This window comes from Diceros bicornis, chromosome 32 (genome assembly GCF_020826845.1).
Source record: "Diceros bicornis minor isolate mBicDic1 chromosome 32, mDicBic1.mat.cur, whole genome shotgun sequence".
Taxonomy (NCBI): domain Eukaryota; kingdom Metazoa; phylum Chordata; class Mammalia; order Perissodactyla; family Rhinocerotidae; genus Diceros; species Diceros bicornis.
Window position 1 is genome coordinate 35,936,115 of NC_080771.1, and position 22,466 is coordinate 35,958,580.

At 46.1% G+C, this 22,466-nt stretch overlaps 2 protein-coding genes across 3 annotated transcripts in view; one reads left to right on the plus strand and one right to left on the minus strand.

Moving 5' to 3' along the window:
- The first annotated feature begins 363 nt into the window (after window positions 1–363).
- MAP1LC3B (microtubule associated protein 1 light chain 3 beta) lies at window positions 364–13,588 on the plus strand. The gene is made up of 4 exons (XM_058528435.1): window positions 364–479; window positions 6,622–6,677; window positions 11,035–11,141; window positions 11,778–13,588. The coding sequence occupies exons 1-4, from the start codon at window positions 440–442 to the stop codon at window positions 11,950–11,952; spliced, it is 378 nt and encodes a 125-aa protein (XP_058384418.1). The 5' UTR covers window positions 364–439; the 3' UTR covers window positions 11,953–13,588.
- The window catches only part of ZCCHC14 (zinc finger CCHC-type containing 14), a 69,688-nt gene continuing 60,355 nt past the window's right edge, over window positions 13,134–22,466 (minus strand). The window contains exons 11-13 of one of the 2 annotated variants that reach the window (XM_058528433.1): window positions 21,955–22,095; window positions 20,411–21,871; window positions 13,134–19,219 (exon numbers count right to left, since the gene is read on the minus strand). In XM_058528433.1, the coding sequence (XP_058384416.1) occupies window positions 19,164–19,219; window positions 20,411–21,871; window positions 21,955–22,095 (1,658 nt within the window). In that variant the 3' untranslated portion in view covers window positions 13,134–19,163. The remainder of the gene's footprint in view (window positions 19,220–20,410; window positions 21,872–21,954; window positions 22,096–22,466) is intronic. The other variant, XM_058528434.1, reaches the window with a different exon arrangement.

A 22,466-nucleotide genomic window follows, 5' to 3' on the forward strand; every position in this document is an offset into this window, starting at 1 on the left:
CCCGGGACCCGGGGGCGCGCCTGGGGTTCGCCGCCGCCCGCCCGGAATTGAGCCCGGAGGCGCACCCACGCGTGCCCGGGGACTGTGGCCCGGTCCCGTGGCTCCCTCCCCGCGCCGGCTGACCCGGCACATCGTGCACACCCGGGCCGTCACCTAGGGAACCCGGACCAGCCAGCGCGCATGCGCACGGCGCACTCCTCTGTGCGCACGCGCACCGGCTCCGCCCCTGGCGCTGCGCACTTCCCTCTTCCGCCACGCCCGCCATGGCGGCGGCGACAGCCGGCCTTGGCCCCGCCTCCCCAGACGCCGCGCCGGTCACCTGACGCGGCTGCGGGCTGAGGAGACACAAGGGAAGTCGCTGTCGCCACAGTCGGAGCCGCCGCCGCCTGGAGCAGCCGGGACCCCCCTACCTCGCCGTCCGCGCCCAGCCTCCCGCGCCATGCCGTCGGAGAAGACCTTCAAGCAGCGCCGCACCTTCGGTGGGTGCCGGGCGGGCCGGGGCGGCCGAGGCCGACGGACGGCTGGGCCGGGGGGCTGAGGGGCTAAAGGCGGCGGTGGCTGACGGAGGGCCAGGCTGAAGGGCTCCGGGGAGCGCTGAGGGCGGCGGGAGGGCCGGGGCCTGACGGAGGGCCGGGCCGGGGGGCCGAGGCGGCGGGGCCCCAGGACGGCCGGGCCGAGGCTGACGGAGGGCCGGGCCGGGGGGCCGAGGCGGCGGGGCCCCAGGACGGCCGGGCCGAGGCTGACGGAGGGCCGGGCCGGGGGGCCGAGGCGGCGGGGGCCCAAGACGGCCGGGCCGGGGGCTGACGGAGGGCCGGGCCCGGGGGCCGAGGCGGCGGGGGCCCAGGACGGCCGGGCCGGGGGCGCCCACCGTGGGTCCCGCGGGGCCGCGGGCGCGGAGGTGCTGAATCACCTTTGGGCCCGGGCGGCGGGAGGAGGTTTGCACGGAGCTGCTCAGCCCCCAGCCCGGGTCGCCGCCCCTCCCCGCGCGCAGCCCCGTCCGGTGAGAGCGCGGCGCCGGCCGCGGCCGCGCCTCCGAGACGGTGACTCCGGGGTGCAGGTGGTCGTCTTCAGGTTAGGGCAGGAGCTTGTCTGCGGGAAGGGGTGACGCCGGCGAGCCCCCGAGTCCGCAGTCCGCGCCTGCCGGCGGGGCGTCTCGGCCCTGTGAGCGGCCGGCGGGCTGGGAGGGCGTCTTCTCCGTGGCCGGCGGCTCCGTGCTTTCCGGGGCCCCAGCGGTGATCACCCCTCTCCCGGGTTAGTCGGGAGACCCCACTGAGGCTCGCTGGCGTTTGGGGGACACTGCCAGGGATGTGGCGACGGTATTGACTCGTCCGCCGAGAGGAGCGGCAGGCCCGCCGCGCGCTCCCCGGGCGGGGAGAGCCTCCTGCGGCCCCGGGCCCCGGCGGGCCGTGCGTGGGCAGCGGGGACGCGCAGGTCCCGGCGACCCCAGCCCCGGAGACTGCCTGCGGGCGTCTTCTTGGGGATCTTAAGCGCTGTCCTGCGCGTCTACGTGTGCCTGGTTTCTTGGAGTCTAGCAAGAGCTGAGTTCTTTTGAGCTTGGATATGGGTCTGTAGATCTCACTGTTGATGGTTATTTGATTTCTTGTGCCTGAGAAGCTTCGGCCGGTGAAATTCGCCTCGGCCCGCCAAGCATTTCTTTTCCAAACAGGCTCCTGAGGCAGCTTGTTGGTTCCCAAGGCTGAGACGTGCCTTTCTTGTTAGAGGTTTTCTCTTTAGTGACCTTAGTGAACTCGAAATGTTGTTTAGCTTTTGTGCAGCCCTGAGAGCAACGTTTGAAGCGGGTTTGCTGTTGTATCTGGCTTCCGTCCTCACTGACTCTGGCATTTGAAAGTTAACTGGGGACATTTGTGTGGGAAGGATGCCCATTTTCTCATGACTGAAACTATAGTTACTTTCCTTTTGCTTAGAGTATTTTTAGGTTATTCTGGAAAAATCTCTGTAGAAGAGGAGGTGGTAAGAATAGGATAAGTGAGGTTAATTCATCCTAATGAATTAGAAGGAATTCATCTGGAACCTGTGCTCCTGGGGGTGAATTAGCAGATATGCTCCATTTTTTTCCCATTAATTTATCTTATATGTACTGTATATATGTATCTTATATACACTTTCCCTTAGCTCACCTTTACCCCCCCCCTTTTTCCTTAAAGATCTCTTAAATAGTCATTTTGCAGAAAAGCATCAAATTATCTTTTAATGGCTACTGCCTTTCTTTGCTCCTGATTATGGTAGTCTTGACTATCAGCACTGACAATTTTCAGAGATTTGTGCACAATAAATGAGGGAAATCGATTCTTTGGAGAGAACCTCTATAGACCCTAAGACCAACCCCAGTTAGCTTGAGCAGTTGTTTCTCTTTTCAAGTGAGTGAGTTGAGGTTAATTTAAAACTGAAGATAGCTCTGCTGATATCTTCTACCAGGATTGAGGGTTGAAATGGATCTTAGGGCTCACCCAAAACAACCCCATGCTTTTGTAGCTGAAGAAACTGGGTGGGGCCCAGAGAGGTGAACATCATGGTCCACCTAGTGGCAGAGTCTGGACTTGTACTTTTAACCGTCTGCCATGAATTCTTCCATCTTCCAGTAGGTAGCCATCATTTCCAGTACATGAAGTAGACTAACACTCTGAGTCAAGAAGCATAGTGTATCCTTGCAGATGTTTTGAAAAACCTTATGAACTTCAAAACCTGTATTTGAGCAAGTAATTTTGGATTCTGTTTTCTCAAATGTAATCATTTCACTCCCTTTTCTTCTGGGGTTGCCCCAGTTTATTTAATAACAGATCCGTTTCCCAGACACTGTTCTGCTGAGATTAATGGCAGACTTAGGTCTTAAGCTTCTCTCTAATAACGAAAGGGTTTGCATGTCTTGGGGGAAGTTTATGTGTTGGTCTAGAATTAATAGCTCCAACTATTCTAATAGCTAGACTGGAGAGTGAGATTTATGCCAAAACGCAGGTAGCACTCCATGAACTTAAGCTGTGTCACTGATTGATGGATTGGGTATTACGTTTATGATTTATAGACAGATTGAGGAAAATATGTATTACGCTTCCATTTCGCTCAGTGAAATACATCCTGAAAAATATATGTAAGTAAAGTTTTACTTTAAATGCCCTAGGGAATCTCAAAGCAACTTTGCAAATGATATGTTGGTAAAATAAGACACCTTAGACTCCTGTCCTCTGTTTTTATCTGTTTGTAAGGCTTATAAGGATTCTTAGAGACAGGAGGAAAAGGAATTTGGGGAAGTATATCTTGATAGGCATTTGGAACAGTATTTATTTCCACTTTACAGCTTTCATTTGTTTATTTATTTATTTCCCCAAAGCCCCAGTAGATAGTTGTACGTCATGGTTGCACATCCTTCTAGTTGCCGTATGTGGGACACGGCCTCAGCGTGGCCGGACAAGCGGTGCGGCGGTGCACGCCCGGGATCCAAACCCGGGCCGCCAGCAGCGGAGCACCCACACTTAACCGCTAAGCCATGAGGCCGGCCCCTTTCATTTGTTTATTAACCATCTTCTATGTATAAGCCTAAGCCCTGGGGAATGTAGAGATGACTAGAGCTGGGTCCCTGACTGCCAGGGGCAGTCTGTTGAGGAAGACAAATGATAAACAGATCATTACAGTATTATGAAAATAATTGAGTAAAAGAATTGCTCATGTGGGCTTTTGCTCTGAGTTGTTTGTAATGCTTTTGTTAAATATACTGTTAGCCTCTGAAAATAGCTGTCTACTCAAAAAGAGTTGAGGTATCAGCATATACCATATTTACTCAATTATTCCCGGCTTACCACTGCATTTTCATTGCAGCTGGCCAAGACACTAGAGACATTCCTATGGGACTTCGATGCTACTCTTTTCACCTTAAGGAAGTCACTTGTCTTTGTACCTGAGTTTTCTCACCTTTAATAAAAATAATCACCATTGTCTTCATTTTTGGGCCATATTTTGGGGATAAATCAAGATATAGAAAACTTTTGACACTATAGTTTGACTTTGAAGCCTCACATTTAGAGCCTATTTAGTTTTTTCCTTTTCCACTTACCAAAATAAACCTGTTTCCTTGTATAAAAAAAATCTCTTCCCCTTCTGTCTGAATGTTTCCACTTACCTTTTAGATTTATTAGGATGTCTTTAAATGTGAAACATATTCCAGGGTATATTAAAGAGTTATCGTTCATTTGCTAGAGTGAATTAATTAAATTGTGGTTTCCCCTAACCTCTGAAATAATCTACCCTGACAAAACGAAGGCTTTTGTTGTGAAGAGGGTTGATAGCTCAGTCTAGATGGTAGAGCACGTTTTCTACAGAGTAGGACAGACATAGGGACAGGTCTTAGAGCATCAAGCAGTTCAGCTGGGTGTCCTACAGTTTAACTCAATTCTAACACTGTCTACCTGGTGATAACCTCAGATCCTACAGGTTAAGTGCTCAGTACCTCCTCCACCACCACTTAAAATGCTAATTGCAAGTGTAGGTTGTTACCTGTGTTTCTGTCCAACTGGCTATAAATCAGGTTCCTGCGACCCCCTCATGTTTGATTAAATCGCTCAGGGACTCACAGGACTCAGGAAAACCTTTTACTTACTAGACTATTGGATTATTATAAAGGATATTAAAGGATGTGAATGAACAGCCCCATGAAGAGAGACATAGGATGAGGTCCGGAAGAGTCCTGAGCACAGGTGCTTCTGTCCCTGTGGAGTTTGGTATGTGCCACTCTTCCTGGCACCTGGAAACTCTCCAAACCCAGTCCTTTTGGGTCTTGATGGAGACATCATCACTTAGGCGTGACTGATTAAATTGTTGGCCATTGGTGATTAATTCAGTCTCAGCTCATCTCCCCTTCCTGGTAGTTAAGGGGTGGGGCTGAAAGCTCCAACCTAATCATGGTTGGTTCCCCTGGCAACCAGCCCCCATCGTTTTGGGCTTTCTGAAAGTCATCTCATTAACCTAAACTTTGGTATGGTTGAACAGGGCTTCTTTATCACTCTTTTATACAAAAGACACCTTTATCACTCTTATCACTTAGGAAATTCCAAGGGTTTGGGAGCTCTGTGCCAGACCAAATATATGTTTCTTGTTATAAACAACAATGTCACAGATGAGGACCACTAGGTTAAGTTTACTATTGACAATAGCTAAATTTATTTATTTATTTTTTTTAAAGATTTTATTTATTTATTTTTTTTCCCCCCAAAGCCCCAGTAGATAGTTGTATGTCACAGCTGCACATCCTTCTAGTTGCTGTATGTGGGACGCGGCCTCAGCATGGCCGGAGAAGCGGTTCGTCGGTGCGCGCCCGGGATCCGAACCCGGGCCACCAGCAGCAGAGCGGCCGCACTTAACCGCTAAGCCACGGGGCCGGCCCTTAAATTTATTTTTATTCTCATGTATTGAATAAGAATGTGCACTGGTAGGAGTCCATAAGTTTCAGTCTTCTTTGTCTTTAGCGAATATGTTTAGTAATTTATCTTAGAAGCTGATTTAGAAATGTTGGATGGGAAAATAGAAATAGAACCTATATATTTGTATTTGAACGGGGGAATTATTTCAAGAGTTTTTATGAAGAGTGATGCTAAAATGGTTTTAAAAATCCAAACAAAATTGACAATGATGTTGGCATAAATTCATATTTATATAGGTTATAGCATCTTTTTTCTTGGAGCTACCAGTATAAGCACTTTCTCAGGAAGTTCATGACTGATCATTTATTTGCAAACAGTAGAAGAATGAATCCTACTGTAGTAAATCAAGGTGATTTTGTTAATTTTTTATTGGAAGGTTTTAATTAATGCCATCTTAATCATATGTTCATGTATTGCTTTATATATGACATGTCTCTCCAATTATATTGTCACCTTATTGAGAACTGGACTTGGCTTGGTTTGTTTCCTGTATTCCCCAGAGAGCCTAGTACAGTTGTTGAAAGTATAAAGAAGTGATTTTATTAAGGGGGAGAATACAGAGATATTCTCACAAACGTATTCAGCAATAGACTTTGAGCTTTAAACTTTAATTTCTTTTGGGCGCTGAGCATAACTATTTAAAACTCAGGGCATTTTTTCCATATTCCTTTCTCTTGGCAGTTTTCTTTTAAGCACTATATCATTAAAAAGCTGGAAGTAATTAGAGAAAATGGGATTGACGAGCCTATGGTTTATAGTGGATTTCTATATCAACTTAAACTGTGGAAAATTCACAAACATTTTCACCAAGGTGGTAAGAGTCCTTGGAGGAAAGATCGGTAATGCCACACAGTTAATCTGCTGATTATATCTGACTATAAACCTGGGTTCCCAAACCCTTCAGAAGGAGGAATTCTGTACTCCTGGTCTTATGTCATATTACCTGATAGAGCCATGTAATTTCATGTTGGTTTCCATGTAAGTTGCCTTTGGCCTCACATACCAGCCTTTGCCAGATACAAAGTGGTGTTAGTGTTTGGTTTCTCTCAGTTCTGGGAAAGATATCTTTACTGCTTTGCTCTGCTACAGCTAAGAATAGGTGAATTCAGATATGGAAGTCACCAGTAAAAATGCAGGAAAGAAGCTGCATTTTGGCCCTCAATAATGCCTATGTCTCTTCCTTTTGTTGCAGAACAAAGAGTAGAAGATGTTCGACTTATACGAGAGCAGCATCCTACCAAAATCCCGGTAGGTAGTCCCAGGCACCTATGTTTCAGTCACTAATAATGCACACAGAAGAGAGCACTGCTTAAGGTGCAACTTCAGCACACTGCTGCTCTGCGCAGCTACCTGACAGGAGTTTTCTGTGGGAATCCTCAGACAGGCAACCCTTGTGTCAATCTTGTGACGTAGAATTGAGATAGCTTGACCCACAGTTTTTTTTTTTTTTTTTTTTTTAATCTAATCATGCTCTCTTTACTCCTGTGTCTAAGTTTGCTGCCTTAATGTTACGCACTTCACAAATCAAATGTACTTATTGAGGGGGAAAGGGATAGAGGGGCTAGAACTGTTAGTATTTTATCAATGGAAGGAAGTATCCACCATCTTCTTTTTATTTATTTATTTATTTATTTATTTATTTATTTATTTATTTATTTATTTTTCCCCCAAAGCCCCAGCAGATAGTTGTACGTCACAGTTGCACATCCTTCTAGTTGCTGCATGTGGGACGCGGCCTCAGCATGGCCGGACAAGCGGTGCGTCGGTGCGCGCCCGGGATCCAAACCCGGGTCGCCAAGCAGTGGAGCGCGCGTACTTAACCGCTACGCCACGGGGCCGGCCCTCCACCGTCTTCTAAAGGAAGCAAAACTACCTCTGTGGAAAAGTCAGTAGCTCTCAGGATTTAAATGAGACTGCCTATTCCAGGCTGCCTGATTTTTGATGCCTCAGAGCAGTCTCTTTATATTTGGCTTCTTTGCAAGAGATGGAGGAAAGACGCTGCTCTTTTTTGTTATGTGTAGGGGCCTCAGATACCTGTTGCTGTGCCCAGCCAATAACACCCTGTGCCCCAAATCCTTTGGTGGTGGACCATAAATAGGCTTCTGCTGAGGCACTAGGTCTAGAGAGAAATGGTCAAAAGGAGCTTTTGGTTTCAGACAGAGGCTGAGTTCAGGCCCTAGGTTCAAGGTTACTGATATTAGGCTAGTTATTAAAATTCTGAGAGGAGCTGCCAGATCCTCATCTGCAAAATGGGAAGAGAATCCCATCCCATGTGGTTGTTGGAGAGATTTGCATAATTCTGGGTACATGGTTGTTACCTTCTACTAATTCTACAGACCACTTAGAAACTCCACTGCTAAATTCTATAGAAGCTTTCATGTTTTGCTGTGTGATTGGTCATCTCATACCAAAGTGAGGGGAAAGAAGATGAAGATGACGGATACCGTGGGGTTGTGCTGTAAGGTGCACAGAAAAGAGAATGAGATGGGTCTGCTCAGCGGTTTCACAACTATAAGATTCTACAGTAAAAGACATGTTCTCTGTTTTCCTTGAGCTGGTTGGAAATGTCACAGTCTGTCCTCATCAGTATAAGGCCTGGGGGTGAGCCTTCTGGGGAATTTCCTTAACTTTAAGGTTTTTCCTCACTTTTGAGTACCTACTACGTCTATTTGCTAGCAGATGCTAGTGGTTGGAAACAAAAAGCCAGCCCAACAGTCTGTCAGGATTTGTTGCATAGCCTCCTTTTGAAATGTGAATATCTGCCTACATTCCTGGTCATCTTTTCTGCTAGAGGTTTCAGGCTGTTTGCAGAAATCACATACTCATACTTCCACATACGTGCTTGTGACACCCTGAACAAATCTGAGAACCAGACTCACAGGCACTCGTTGAGAATAGGAGGGATGGACAGAGAAGGAAGGCATAGGCAGCTTGCGGGCCCTCCAGGCTCCATTCCCCAAAGGCGGCTTTTTCTTCTAAGCTCCTGTCCATAACCCTATGATCTAAGTGAAACATTTGAGAGGGCACTTTTCCAATCTAGCCAAATGCCTTATCCCATTACTTATACATCTTCTCTCCTAAATTAGAAGAGTAAAGGAAAAATAAAAAATAAGAACTGAAAAAGTAAAGCAGTCATTTATAGGGGATTGTGTTTTCATGGAGATCACCACCACATAGCGGGTTAGGAGCAACTAGAACAGCTCCCCTCCAGGCAGACCAGACTCAGCAACTGAGAGCAGAAGTTGCCCAAGGTCATCTTATCCAGCATTTCCTAGGCTGCTGTGTGTTCCTTTAATGGAAGGATTCTAAGGTCTGGAATTTTTCTTCTCATTCTCTGACTACTTCTGCCTCCTCCTGAGCCAAGAATCCAAGATTTCTGTATTGCCTCTGATTTCTGCTACCACTTAAACCCAGGCAAGTGTACCCACTGATACTTCCTTGTGGATATCATGTTCTGAACATGCCGTGTAGATAAAGCTCTTGATGTTACCAAGGAAGGTGATCACAGCTTGATTTAGACTTACACAGAACCTCACGTAGGTCCCATACAGTAGAACAATGTACAGAGAAGCATTTTTCCCTCTTCTAAAGAAACATTACGTAAAGATTTTCCATTGCTCTCTCAACTTCTCATTGTTGTGACAGGGTAGAGAGTTGCTGTACATGGAGAGGGAGGGATGTCTGCACTACTCAGTAAATAGATGATAATGAGGCTCAGAGGCAGTCACCAGTCTGTGGTCAGAGCTTTTGCAGTGGCTTAGAACTAGATAAAAGAAACATCTTTTTCCTCTATGGAATGGAAGTATGGCAAGGGGCTAATTATTTCAATTTATAATGTGAAACTATTTTTGTTCCCTGCGTAGTTCAAGATTCTTGACTTTTAAAACTCATTAAAGAAATATCAAGAATATTTTATGAGGGGCCGGCCCCGTGGCGTAGCGGTTAAGTGTGCGCACTCCGCTGCTGGCGGCCCGGGTTCGGATCCTGGGCGTGCACTGATGCACCGCTTGATAGGCCATGCTGTTGCGGTGTCCCATATAAAGTGGAGGAAGATGGGCACGGATCTTAGCCCAGGGCCAGTCTTCCTCAGCAAAAAGAGGAGGATTGGCATGGATGTTAGCTCAGGGCTGATCTTCCTCACCAAAAAAAAAAAAGAATATTTTATCAAAATAAATCTTCAATTCTTTCAGCACCAAATTTGTCTCTGGAACCAGCTAATCATGGGCTTTACTTGTCAAATAGTTACTTAGGATTTGTTTCATGTCAAGTAGAGAAACACATCTCTAGTATGAAAAAACATGGAGTCTATATCGAGTCTATTACCATAATTAAGATCTTCCTTACACTTTTATTAAAAGACTCCTGCCATGTCACAGGAAATGGTGGTATTGGAATTGACAGATTCAAATCTTTACATGTTAACCTGGTACCAGCCTCTCTGCTCTTTTAAGGCTTGGGGTTTGTTTCTGACTGGGTAGTATATTTTCATGGTTCCAAATAACAAAAGAATACATAGTGAAGTTTCTTTCCCCACCCTGCAGCCACCCTGCTCACTTCCCTGGAGGCAGCCACTTTGTCTGTTATGTACCTTGTTTTGTAAGGGATAGAGTCTAAGCTAATAAATGATTACTCTTGACAGGAGATCTATGAGGAAACTAACAAATGTGCTATTTTAAACACCATTTTGGCATGTGCCAGTTACAACATAGGAAGTATTTTATCTATTTTTCATTGTTAATGGCTATTTTTTTATTGATGTTTTAATAGTTTATAACACCGTGAAATTTTGGGTTGTACATTTTTGTTTGTCCATCACCATATACGTGTCTCCCTTCACCCCTTGTGCCAACCCCCTACCCCCACTGCCCCTGGTAACCACAGTACAGTTTTCTCTGTAATGGCTATTTTTTTTTTTAAAGATTTTATTTATTTATTTTTTTCCCCCCAAAGCCCCAGTAGATAGTTGTATGTCATAGCTGCACATCCTTCTAGTTGCTGTATGTGGGACGCGGCCTCAGCATGGCCGGAGAAGCGGTGTGTCGGTGCGCGCCCGGGATCCGAACCCAGGCCACCAGCAGCAGAGCACCTGCACTTAACCGCTAAGCCACAGGGCTGGCCCATGGCTATTTTTTTTTTTTAATTCACCCATCTTATTTTATTTTTCCCTCCCAAAAGCCCCAGTACATAGTTGTATGTTCTAATTGTAAGTCCTTCTATGTGAGCCACCACCACAGCATGGCTACTACTGACAGACGGGTGGTTTGGTTCCATGCTCAGGATCCGAACCTGGGACACCCAAGCAGAGGGCACTGAACTTTAACCACTAGCCCATCAGGGCTGGCTCTGATGGTTAATGGCTATTTTTTTTTTCTTTTTTGGTGAGAAAGATTGTCCCTGAGCTAACACCTGTGCCAGTCTTCCTCTATTTTGTATGTGGGATGCCGCCACAGCATGGCTTGACGAGCATTGTGTAGGTCTGGGCCTGGGATCTGAACCTGCGAACCCCAGGCTGCCAAAGTGGAGTGCGTGAACTTAACCACTGCACCACTGGGCTGGCCCCAGGTTGATAGCTATTTTGAAATCACTTTTCTGGCTTCTTTTCTAGGTGATAATAGAACGATACAAGGGTGAGAAGCAGCTTCCTGTCCTGGATAAAACCAAGTTCCTTGTACCTGATCATGTCAACATGAGTGAACTCATCAAGATAATTAGGTATTTAACCACTCTTTTTGTTTTTTATTTCTTTGGGTAACTTCTTTTCTTTATCAGACTTACAGATAAATCTTTAGCCTAGTTCTGATTAAAATCTATACAAGCTTAATAAACCTATAAGATGTTTCATTTCTGAGTTTTTATATTTCTTTTCTGTTGGATCTCATGTCCCTTCTGATTCTTTCATCATAACATCTAGTGTAGATGTTGTCTCTTAATCAGAAAAGTTATAAGTTTTGCATAGCAAAATTAGTAAAAGAATGTAACTTGGTGCAAGGGTAATAAATTGCACCAGTTTAGATCTTAGTTTGTAAGTTATATTTTGAACTGTTTTTCTCACATTAGATACTAATGGCTGTTCAGACAGTATACTAGTTTAAAATTGGCTTCAGGAATATAGTAAGAATAATCTGTCAAGGATTATCACTAATACTGATCATGAATATCATCATATAAAATGTCCTGTTCTTTATGAGAAGAAAGATTAGAATCATCATCAGTAAGGCACACACTTTATTTTGCCCGAAGCAGCAAAAATCTTTATACTTGTATATTGATCAGGGTGGGTGGTGTTTTTACATATGCTCCCCAGTTATTGATGTATCAATATTTCTTCACATTTTTTTCTTTCAACAGAAGGCGCTTACAGCTCAATGCTAATCAAGCCTTCTTCCTGTTAGTGAATGGACACAGCATGGTGAGTGTGTCCACACCGATTTCTGAAGTGTATGAAAGTGAGAAGGATGAGGATGGATTCCTGTATATGGTGTACGCCTCTCAGGAGACGTTCGGGATGAAATTGTCAGTGTAAGACTGGAAAAAGGCGTCTGTTCCAGAATCTTTTAAACCCTTACCAAGGAAAAACAAAGGGATGTTACCAACTGAGATTGATGAGTTCATCTAATCACAGATCATCAAAACAGTAGTGTTCCTGCCTAGGAGTTTTAGGAAGTTGTTTTTGTACTTCAAGCAGAAAAACTGAGCTCCAAATGAGCACATTCAGCTTTGGAAAACTAATTATTTAACCTAGGCTGTTTTGTTTTCAAATTTATAAGTTTAAAAATAAAATACTTTGCATTCTGAGTTGCCAATAAAATAGACCTTCAAGTTATTTTAATGCTCTTTCCCCAATAGGAACTTGCAGTTTGAGCATTCAGAGACATTGTCTCCTCTCTAGGTTCACGGAACCTGCCAACTTTTTATAGAAGGGTTTCTACTCAACTAGAGAAATCTCTGCAAGAGGATCTTTAAGCATAAGTTGTCAAGCATAGCCCCCACAAAACGCATTTGCCATAATAGTTGGCAAAAAGCAGGGTAAATGGGGGTGTCTGAGAAAACTCTAAACTGCTGAGGTTCCCGATTCCTAATAAGTCTACCCCACGTCAACACTCTTGCAGTGTCAGTACGTTCTTCTTTGATTTGCTCTTTAGATGGTTGTGCATAGAAAAGCACCACAGCTCAGTAGGAACCCTGAATAATTTATAATTTTGGTCTAGTTTCTCAAAAGGCCCAGAGATAAACAGTGACATTTCTTCTGTTTTGGCTATTCTTTAGCTCGTACTAGTGCCTGCTTGGGTGAATAAACAAGCAGTTGTGTCAGTTTCATGCTTTAGGACAGTGGTAGAAACTATAGAATACTGAAACTAAAAGCATTAACCTTCAGATGCCCTTCCTCTACCTTTTGGCTTAAAGCTGTAGATGATCCATGTTTTATGTTAAATGTGTGATTAAACTATGTTATTCAAAAGTTACCACACTTTTAAGAGTATTTCAGTTATCACTGTTAGGTCAAACCACCATCACAATTCCCCACTAGGTGCATGTCAGTTGTGAAGAAAACATAGCAGAAGCAGCTATACGCTCTTCCAGATACTCATGTCCAGAGTTAAACACTTCCCGAGTCCAGCTAGAATAAATGCCCAATGCTTCCTACTACCTGCATGGGGTTCCTATTTACTATTTTCGTGGGAGTGTCACAGACTGCTTAGACTGTAATGTGGCAGGTCACGACTTACCCTTGTGTATTTAGATGTGTGGAATGCCTGTATCTGTTGGTGAAGGTGTTTTCTGTAATGGAGGGGAAAGCAATGTTACTGCATATGGGCCCTCAACCCCCAACCTCCCGTCAGCTACTCTTCCCACTGCATGCATCTGTCCACATGGCCAACTTTTAATATGTATATTTTTACATTATGTAAATTCTTAATCAGCTTGTCTCGTTTAGATTGTATACAGCATTATATCTGACATTCTTGTAACTACTGTGATCAGTAAGATTCCTGTAAGAAATTCTGCTTTTTAAAAAAACAAAAATACCGTGGTGAGAGGGGTGACTTACATCCCACATTAGTGGGTGATCACTCTATTTATAGGATCTTTAAAACAAGTACATTTTTAACGAACTAAGGTGAATAAAGGCACAACTAAAAACTGTCATCAAAGCTCAATTTAATGGATCAGTGTTTGAAACTTGGAATCCTGCATACTGTCTGTACTATCCAAAGCCAAGTAGGTCATCTCCTTCCTAACACGGAGCGTTGAGGCTGCTTTTGTTGTGCTGGGGGAGCAGTTGGGTGGAGAGACACGCAGCTCAGGTCTCTGCCTTGTCACGGGCACTTTCCTCCCCTTGGTCAAGGTCCTGCCACCTAGTCTTGTCTGTATACAACTAAAACCTTGAGAACTTACAGACACGCCACCAAAGAATGAGGATGGATGTGGGAGCTAGGTGTTTTGTGGGAATGAATAAACACTTGAAAACCTACCACTCTAAATGAACAACAAAGTAAAACAAAATATTGTGTGTGGTCAAGAAGGCACTATGTGGTTTATGGGCCCTCACAGGAGGACCCAGTGGGGAGCTGCGTTACTCGTCGGAAAACACTGGACCCAACTCAAATTGAAGTTGGCCCTTAAATGTTTGTGGAAGAATACAGGGAACGAGGGGCTGGCTGGTGGCTTAGTGGTTAAGTTTGTGTGCTCTGCTTCAGTGGTTCAGGGTTCGTGGGTTTGGATCCCAGGGGTGGACCTATGCACTGCTCATTGAGCCATGCTGTGGAGGCATCCCACATACAAAATAGAGGAAGATGGGCACAGATGTTAGCTCAGCGACAATCTGCCTGAAGCAAAAAGACGAGGATTGGCAACAGATGTTAGCTCAGAGCCAATCTTCCACACCAAGAAAAAAAAAAAAACACAAGAAATGAGCTAAGGAAATGCTCTGCTTCCCTGAGTTCACTGCTCAGATGTGCACATGTCCCCCATCTTTAGAGGCCTGGCCTGCATGGTTCCCTCGACAACCAAGAGGCCCTGGAAGTGACCCCACACAGAACAAGGCTCTCCCCGTCAGAGGTGCTGCTAACGGGTGCCAGGAAGGGCCAGCTGTGTCTCCTGCTGTCATTTACCTGGCAGGAGCCCTAACCATGCCTGGAACTGTGTGCTTATGTGTGCACGCATGCATGTTTTTTTTCCTCTATGTAACCACAGACCTGACAAGACCCAGAGGTCTTTGGGATCTCTGCTAGGGAAAAGGTGCCACAATCCTCCCTCTGGTGCCTGGCCCTGTTCAGGAGAACACCGCAGTCCTCAGCGAGCACATGCTCAGTAGACTGCCACCGTCCCAAATCCCCAGAGCCAAATTGTAGCTTTAGAGGCAAGGGCACGTTCATACCACATTCACCACATATTAGGAAACACTCAAAAGATACTTGAGATCTATTAATGGCAACCTTGATTTTTTTATGGAGTCTACAGCTCCACAAAACATCATTAAACATCAAGTCAAGAATTCACATTTCTGTTCATAGCAAGGACATTTTTTAAAAACCTGGGAAACTTGATAAATCCATTTTCTAAGACCAGGTATCCCATTTGGAAAGCTGGGAAGAGGGCAGAAAGGACTGACGCCCTAGTTTGGAGAGCAAGAACTGCAATTTATTTGAAAAGATGTGTGCTTCATCTTCTATGAGACCAAGACCCAATAAAATGAAACAGTTTTTTTTTTAATTTTTATTTTCAGTACATTAAATTTACTCATAAAAACATTCTAAAAATGTACAATTTTTCCTTTTAACAAAGTATAATAAAACATAAAAATCCCAAAAACAGAATACTTGACATTTACAATTCAAAATCAAATTAGCAGAATATTAAATATTTACAAAACTATATCTTTTAAAAATATTTATAAAGTTACATGCAATTTTGTAGAATTGACATAAAAGAATGGCTCAAAAATGGGAGGATTTTCCTTCATTCCTAAAAAGAAAATATGTCCAATAGAAGCTGTGAAGATTCTTGAGTACACGAGGTCTTCAGTTTCGGTACCAAAGCCTTGTCTTTGTGCATGTAAGAACCCAGCACGTGAGGGGCTGGTACAATACCCGGGACCCACGAACGGCACTCCCCTCCCTCCATCAACAGTATAGTAACGTTGACCTTTGGCCTCAACCAGCACAGTATGTAGTTTTGTGAGTGTTGATTAAAAATACTTTCACAACCTCAGGACTTTTCAATAATTGAGCCTCTTCAGAACCCCATGGCTTTAAATGTCACCTGACTCATTCTTGGGGAGTCACCTGCACTTTGGAAAGGACGGCTAACCCGCTCAGGTTTCAGGCCCATCCTCTGGGATGGGCGGTCCAGCTGAGGCAGGGACATGGTTTCCCTTATGACCTTTAAGACTCTACATCTAATACCATCAGTTATCAGTATGTATAACTAGCAAGGCATCAAATAAACCACCATGGAAGCAGGAAGAGTGACAAAATGACAGGGAGTGAGGAGGGTGCAACCCAATTCCCGCGCAGCAAGTGCATACCAGCAACACTGGAGTGAGTGGACGAGTGAGAGCCTCGGTCAGCCTGTGCCCAAACAGGAAACACATCACAGCTGTATGCCGTCAGGCGAAGTTACTCCCACTGCTCCTGCGCCTCCATACAGTGTAGTGTAAACTAACTATGTTGACTTCTTGCGATAAAGGACCTAGAATTCTAAACAGTGAATTAAAATACTGAACCTACTAACTACTATATTAACAAGCTGACTCCTGTAATCTTTTGGAGATTATAGATGATGCTGGTTTTTTTAATTACCCAATCACATATTTGCTTTCAAGAAAATGATTTTATCTTTATTTTCATTATAAGTGCTAGCTCCCATTTCCTCAGTGCTCTTTAGCAATTAGGAGTTTTAACGTTTAAACGCTTTCCAATTTTCAATATTGCCGTGAAATAAAAATTAGAAAATAAGGTAGAAAATTGAGTGTTTTGCTTAAAATACAAAAGATTAAATAGTAGTTTTATCTTAACATTGTAATCTACTTCGATCTGTACATTCCACTGTCTCCATTCTTGGGTGAGAAACTTTATGACAGACTACACAAAGCAAAGTGGCTGGTGCCACACCTACCTGGTTGCCACATCATTTGGAAACTGAGCCCACAATTTCAGGAAAATGACTAAATAGCTTTTGAAAGGGTCAGTCTGACCTGTTTCCAACTGCTGAGGATGTCCTCTGAGGACACACAAACTGCTCTTCAGGCTTACTGACTGTGGCTGCTGTGCGAGAGAAATTCCCCAGAGAACACTGCTAGCAGACATACCCAGTCCAGCACAGGACTCCCTTGGGAAGAGATCCCACAGGCCGGCCGCCGAATGCTGTGTGTCCTGTGTGTCTCACATTCACCCTTCACACTTCTCCACTTGGAAGGGCCTCCTTGGAGACATCACACCGCACACGCACTTTCAAAGACGTCTGGGAATTTTTCTAAGACCTTTGTTGACTGGAACACAGCCACATGATGTCTGAACTTGTATAACTCAATTTGAATGTCATACTTCAAATCGAGGTTTTTGTTTTCATTTTTTGTTGTATGTAATGCTAACCTCTAGTAGTTATCAAAATATTTATAAGGGTAACAACAGATGCTTTCATTCCCCGATACTGACCACTAAAACAAAAAACCTAAATGATTTTTTTCTTTTGTTATGAGACAGTTTTCAACAATTTCACTGTGTTGAAATAGGATTTATTTAAAATATGTCTTTGTTTAAAAAACCAAAAAATTTAAAAGTTTGGCTTTCAGCACATATCCAGGCCACTGTAACGGCCTTCAGAAATATTAAAATCGTAAACATCAATGAACACTCTAAGCCTTCCTTTAACATAATATGACAAGTTCCAGTCTAGTACTCTTTAAGGCAAAGTTGTGTCAGTTCTCATTATTTTGACATTTTGTAGTGTTTATAATTTAAGAGATCGATATAACATTCCCCAAAAAAGCTGTTGTAAGCATCACCATTGCTTCAAAACTGTAATACTGTGTACCAGGAAGAGAGAATACAGAGGTCTGTCAATTCTGCATTGCATAGAAATAAAACTCTACTAAAATAAAACTCTAAGAAATTCTAAAAGCCTTTCATAAAAAAATGTAACAACTTTCTGCTTTAGTTTCCGTGAAGCCAGGAAACTGATCTCACAATGTGAAGCCTCGCATCACAGTGCCTCCAATTTGAGGGTAGTGTTTTTGATTCACACCAATTTTGCATGAGGCTGATTGTCCCATTTTAAGAATGGTCTGAATATTGTGATTTTCTTTTTTTAAATAAATATTCAACTGGAAAATCCCTGGGCAAGGCCTTACCAATCAATATTTTAATATTGAAGCCTTTAGCATTTAAATTATTATTATTATTTGAGCAGAAAATTCCCTTTAGCCTTGAAGATTTAAGTCCCTAAATTTCAGACCAAAACGCTCTCTTCGCAACGAGGTGAAGCTGAGAGCGGCGTAGTGAGGACTGTATTTCCCACCTTGACAGACTAGACTTCTGCAGATCTGTAGCTCTGTCCTGTTGGTGTGGTCTCTTTCAGAGTCTTACCACTTTCTATTGTTGTTGTCCAGGTAATTTTTAATGGAACTATCAATACACAGCCTAATGCAAAAGCAGCTGACAGGAGAAAATCTCAAATCTTTTGCTCACAAATTATAGGGCTGTATTATTGTTGAAATGTCTGTCTCAAGTGTGGATCCGTTAGCAGGAAGCCTTGGGGTCCTTGGGGAGTCCGTGTGAGATAAAAGAACTTGCAAACTGTGCTAAGGATGTGCAGCATCCATCAGAGCCCACTCACAAAGGCCACGCTGTCACCCTGTCTCTGCAAGATTACTTCGTGGTAGAAGACGACAGGACGCAAAGCTCCTGAAGGGCTGGGAAGGAAGGTATTCTCAAAGCTCTGACAACTAGGGATTCTCTGGGACTTGGACCCTTGGAAATTAAGTTGTTGCGAGTAACTATTTCTATTTAATAATGTAGTTTAAATTTATTTGCAGAAAAAAATTAAAAACCTGAAACTGCTACAAGTGTTTTAAGGAGGGAAGGAAATACTGAAATCTCTGCTGTGTTCTAAGTCATGTAGCCTGCTGGTGCCAACTCTCTAAAAACAGCCTCTCTGAGCTCCTACACCGACTGGGCTCGGGAGTCTGTCTCCCCGAGCTGCATAAACTGACGTCAGGTTACATTCTTTGCTAGTGCAATCCTTAAAAAGCCCAGAGATTAGTGCCTAACCACTTCAGGAACAAAACAAAAAACAAAACAAAGGCTACATTTTCCCTCACCCAGGGGTGTCGAGAGTCTGCCTGATGGCACTCCACCTGGAGAACTCGCACCTTCGGTTCTCGAGTCCGCTCTCGCGTAGCTGCCCTGGAATTACGCGTGAGCCTAGAAGGACTGATCACGGCAATGCTCTTCAGGAGACGGGAGGTCTCTGCGCTGCAGCCAAGGGTGGAGGTGGCCAGTTTGACCCACCGCGGAGAGACCCACCGCGGCAAGTCCTGACATCAAGCTCCAATCTAGGATTTTGGCAATAAAACAGTTGCACTCCTACACTAGGTTTTCTATCCAGTCTAGTAAAGTAAAGCACCTTTGGATTAAAAATATTAAGCTCAACAGCAACTAGACTTCTCAGTTTTGTATTTAATTTTCCTTATGTCTCCATGGCTTAATAGTGTTCTGTTGCCAGAGAAAAATATCAATCTGTGGAGTCCAGACTTTCTGCTGGAGGGGCATATTTCAACCTAAAAGTACCTAGAGAAAGGGGAAAAAAGAGATCAAATTGGAATCACTGTAGAATTACCACAAACAACCGATCTGTCCAAAGTTACTTCCAGAGTCACTGCTCAAGACCCGGGTGCTAGAAATCTAGACCACCTGTTCTAACCATTCCCAACTCCCCTCTCCCACTCAACTGGACGCTATGGTCCAAGTTGATCAAATCAGACAAGGGGTAAAAGGGCTGGAGAGCTTTATTCTTTGGAGCTCTTTTTCTGGGACTCAGATGGCACACAGCTGGTGGGCCATCCAACGTGCACCCTTCCTTGGGACAAGGGCAGGGAGGCCTGACCATCACCACGGGCTCTGGGCTCGCTGCTTCGGGAGATGCAGCACTGTATCAACAGGGGTAGCCACAGCCCACAGTCACCCTCACCTGCCACCAGACCTACTGAGGCTGAGTTGTCTTTAAAGCTCTCCAGGTGACTAAGACGCACAGACAGGTCTAGAGCAACCCTCAAAAGTCTACAGAGATCACGTAACTTTCCAAGGTTGCCCAGTGACTAGTCAGGAGCTGGGCCCAACGCTCTCAATGCCCAGTCTCATCTTCTTTCCAAAACAAACAGCAAGAACAAACCTGTTATAATAAACACATCAACATACACTTGAATTTGACTAAAGGAGACAGAAAGAAGGAGTGAAGTAAGAAAGGGGAGGAGGAAGACAGCAGCACAGTGAGTGAAGACATCACGACTCACACAGCACAGCCTCGGCCACCCTGGAGGGGAGGACAGAAGTGGGCACAGCGAGTGCCACCTGGAGCCTCTCAACTCAGGCGCCACGCCCTAGGCTTTCGGTTAAACGCTGGGGGTGGCGTTCGATTACCCACACTGCTCCCCCGGTCACATGGCAAGAAATAACAGACCACGGAGCCATCGGGCCAGACAGCCCCTCTCCACAGCCAGCCAGTCACGTTCTAGAATGAGGAATACAGACGGTCTTAGAACCAAAGTAACCTTTTTGGGGGCTTCAGAGCCTACCAAGAATTTCACGCTTTTTCCAAGAGCATTCAAAAAATTACTCTTTGCTTTAAAAAGAAGAAAGTTTACTATTATTTTCATAGGAAGTAAACTGTGGTATGTACCTCTCCGCGGAGGCAGCGCTGCACTGCTAACCAGTGTAGCCCAGTCTGCCTCCGGAGCCCAGCTGGCCGCGGCCCGCCTTTACCTTGCCGATTGAAGTCCATGGACGGCTGCTTGCAGTCCTGAGCGCGGTGACCGGTGGCCCCACAGTTGTAACATGAGAGATTCCCACTCTTTTTGTGACTGGAACCGTTGCTACTGCCCACCAACCCCTGGGCCTGGTACACGCCCGCTGCCCCCGCCATGAAGTTCTGCATGGGTGGGACGGCGAATGTGGACTGGCCGCCCAGGACGGGCTCGGGCGGCACGCTGCCGCTGTAGGGCGAGTGCACGACCGGGAAGGCGCCGCTGCCGTACTGCTGGGTGCCCACGTAGCCGCTGCCGCACACGGGGCTGAAGGGCAGGAAGGGGAAGGGGAACATGGATGGCCCCGAGAACGGGTGCTGGAAGTAGTTGGCGTAGCTGACGGTCAGGCCACTCGAGCCGCAGCTCCCGCTGCACCCGCAAGACGTGCACACGACGCAGCCGGGCGGCGGGCCAGGCGTGGGCTGCTGGGGCGCTGGCTGCTGCTGATGGTGGTGGTGGTGGTGATGGTTCTGAGCAGCAGCAGGAATGTTGCCGGGGGAGCCGCCGCCGCTGCTGCTGCTGTAGAAACTGCTTTCAGGGACCGAGGAGAGTGCGGGGCTGGAGCTGGGGGCTGGGCAGCTGGGCACAGTGGCCATGTTTGCAAAGGATGTGGAAGGGTGGCTACTGGAAGAGGCAGTGTTGCTGTTTGCACAGAAGCTGCCCTGCAGGGGGCCCACGGGCACACTGCTCATCGCAGAGAAGGCAGCTTTGGTGTTGGCTGTGTACAGAGCAGTCCGGGGGTTTATTATTGCAGGGGGCACACTTATTTGCACGTTATTAGAACAGGAAGTCTGCCCAGAAATGGCAGAATCCGCAGGGATGGATGACGACACCAGAAGTTTGATGGGTGGCCGTGCCACGTGGAAGACGGTGCTCGACGTCCCCGCGGCTGCCGTGCTCGTCTCCACCACCAGGGCCGGCTGCGGGGCTGGCTTCATTACCCTGTCCAGTGCAGACGCATGGACAACTTTGGCGCGGGGACCAAAGGATACGGTGGGAGACACAGAACTGCTCTCAGCAAGTCCAGAGAGGACCTGCATGGGCTGTGGGGGGACGGCCGCGGGTAGCACATCCATCATGGCGTTGCCAAAGCTCTTGTCCACTTTGATGCCACTTCTTGGTCCGGAGACTTTACTCCTTTCTTCTAGAGACAGTAGCGAGTGCATAGAGGACGAGAGGAGCTTCATGTCCGCGCCTCCCCTTTCCGATTTGTGCACAGAATTCAGCATTCGGATGGGTGCGATGTGCGAGGCTGCGCTCATCATCTGTGGAGGCAGTGGGTGGTGGCCTGACGGGTTGGAGCCTGCCTCATTCTGCACAGGGAGAACCTGGGCTGTGGGTCTGGCGGAACTTGAAGTGAAATGATTGAGAAGCATTACAGGCTTCTCCTTCTCAGAGCCCTCCAAGTGCATCTCCACACCTAGAGATGGAAACAGAGTGGTCAACACAGCTTCACGGGCCAGGGCAGAGGCAGACAGGACGAGCCACGCTGAGCGCCCTTACGTCTATCGTTCTCCTCGGCGCTGTCCGAGCTCTCTTCCCGCGCCTGCACCCCCATCGGGCTGGGGGAGGAGCTAGAGCACTCTGAGGAGCTGCCTTCCCGGGCCGTCTGGTGAGGGGACTGCTCCACTTCCACCCGCAGCGCTGCAGAGAAGGGACAGGTGACAGTCTGAAGGTGGCACCCACAGCCATGCACTGCAGGCCGCCGACGGGCTGCGCCAGCTAGCATCTGCTGCGCCCTCCTCGCTCACCTCCACGCACGTCTATGGCACCTGTTTCTCCACCTCCAACCAAGGAGGCAGCTACTTTACGTCCACATTCAGACAGGGCTCGGAGAGTCTAAGAAACGCTCAACTGCCCGAGGCCACACAGCTAGGGACGCAGCAGATGCCCACACAACAGTGCTCTCAGAGCTAACTCAAACGCTGGGAACAAGAGAGAAGCGTTCCTGAACTACCACAGTGCTAAGAGAAGTCCTCACCCACAAACAAGGGGGGACACCCTGTTTTACGAGG

Coding starts and splice junctions, on each gene's coding strand:
- MAP1LC3B (XM_058528435.1), top strand. CDS start 440: ATGCCGTCGGAGAAGACCTTCAAGCAGCGCCGCACCTTCG. Junction 480..6,621: donor CAAGCAGCGCCGCACCTTCG/GTGGGTGCCGGG, acceptor CTTTTGTTGCAG/AACAAAGAGTAGAAGATGTT. Junction 6,678..11,034: donor AGCATCCTACCAAAATCCCG/GTAGGTAGTCCC, acceptor CTTCTTTTCTAG/GTGATAATAGAACGATACAA.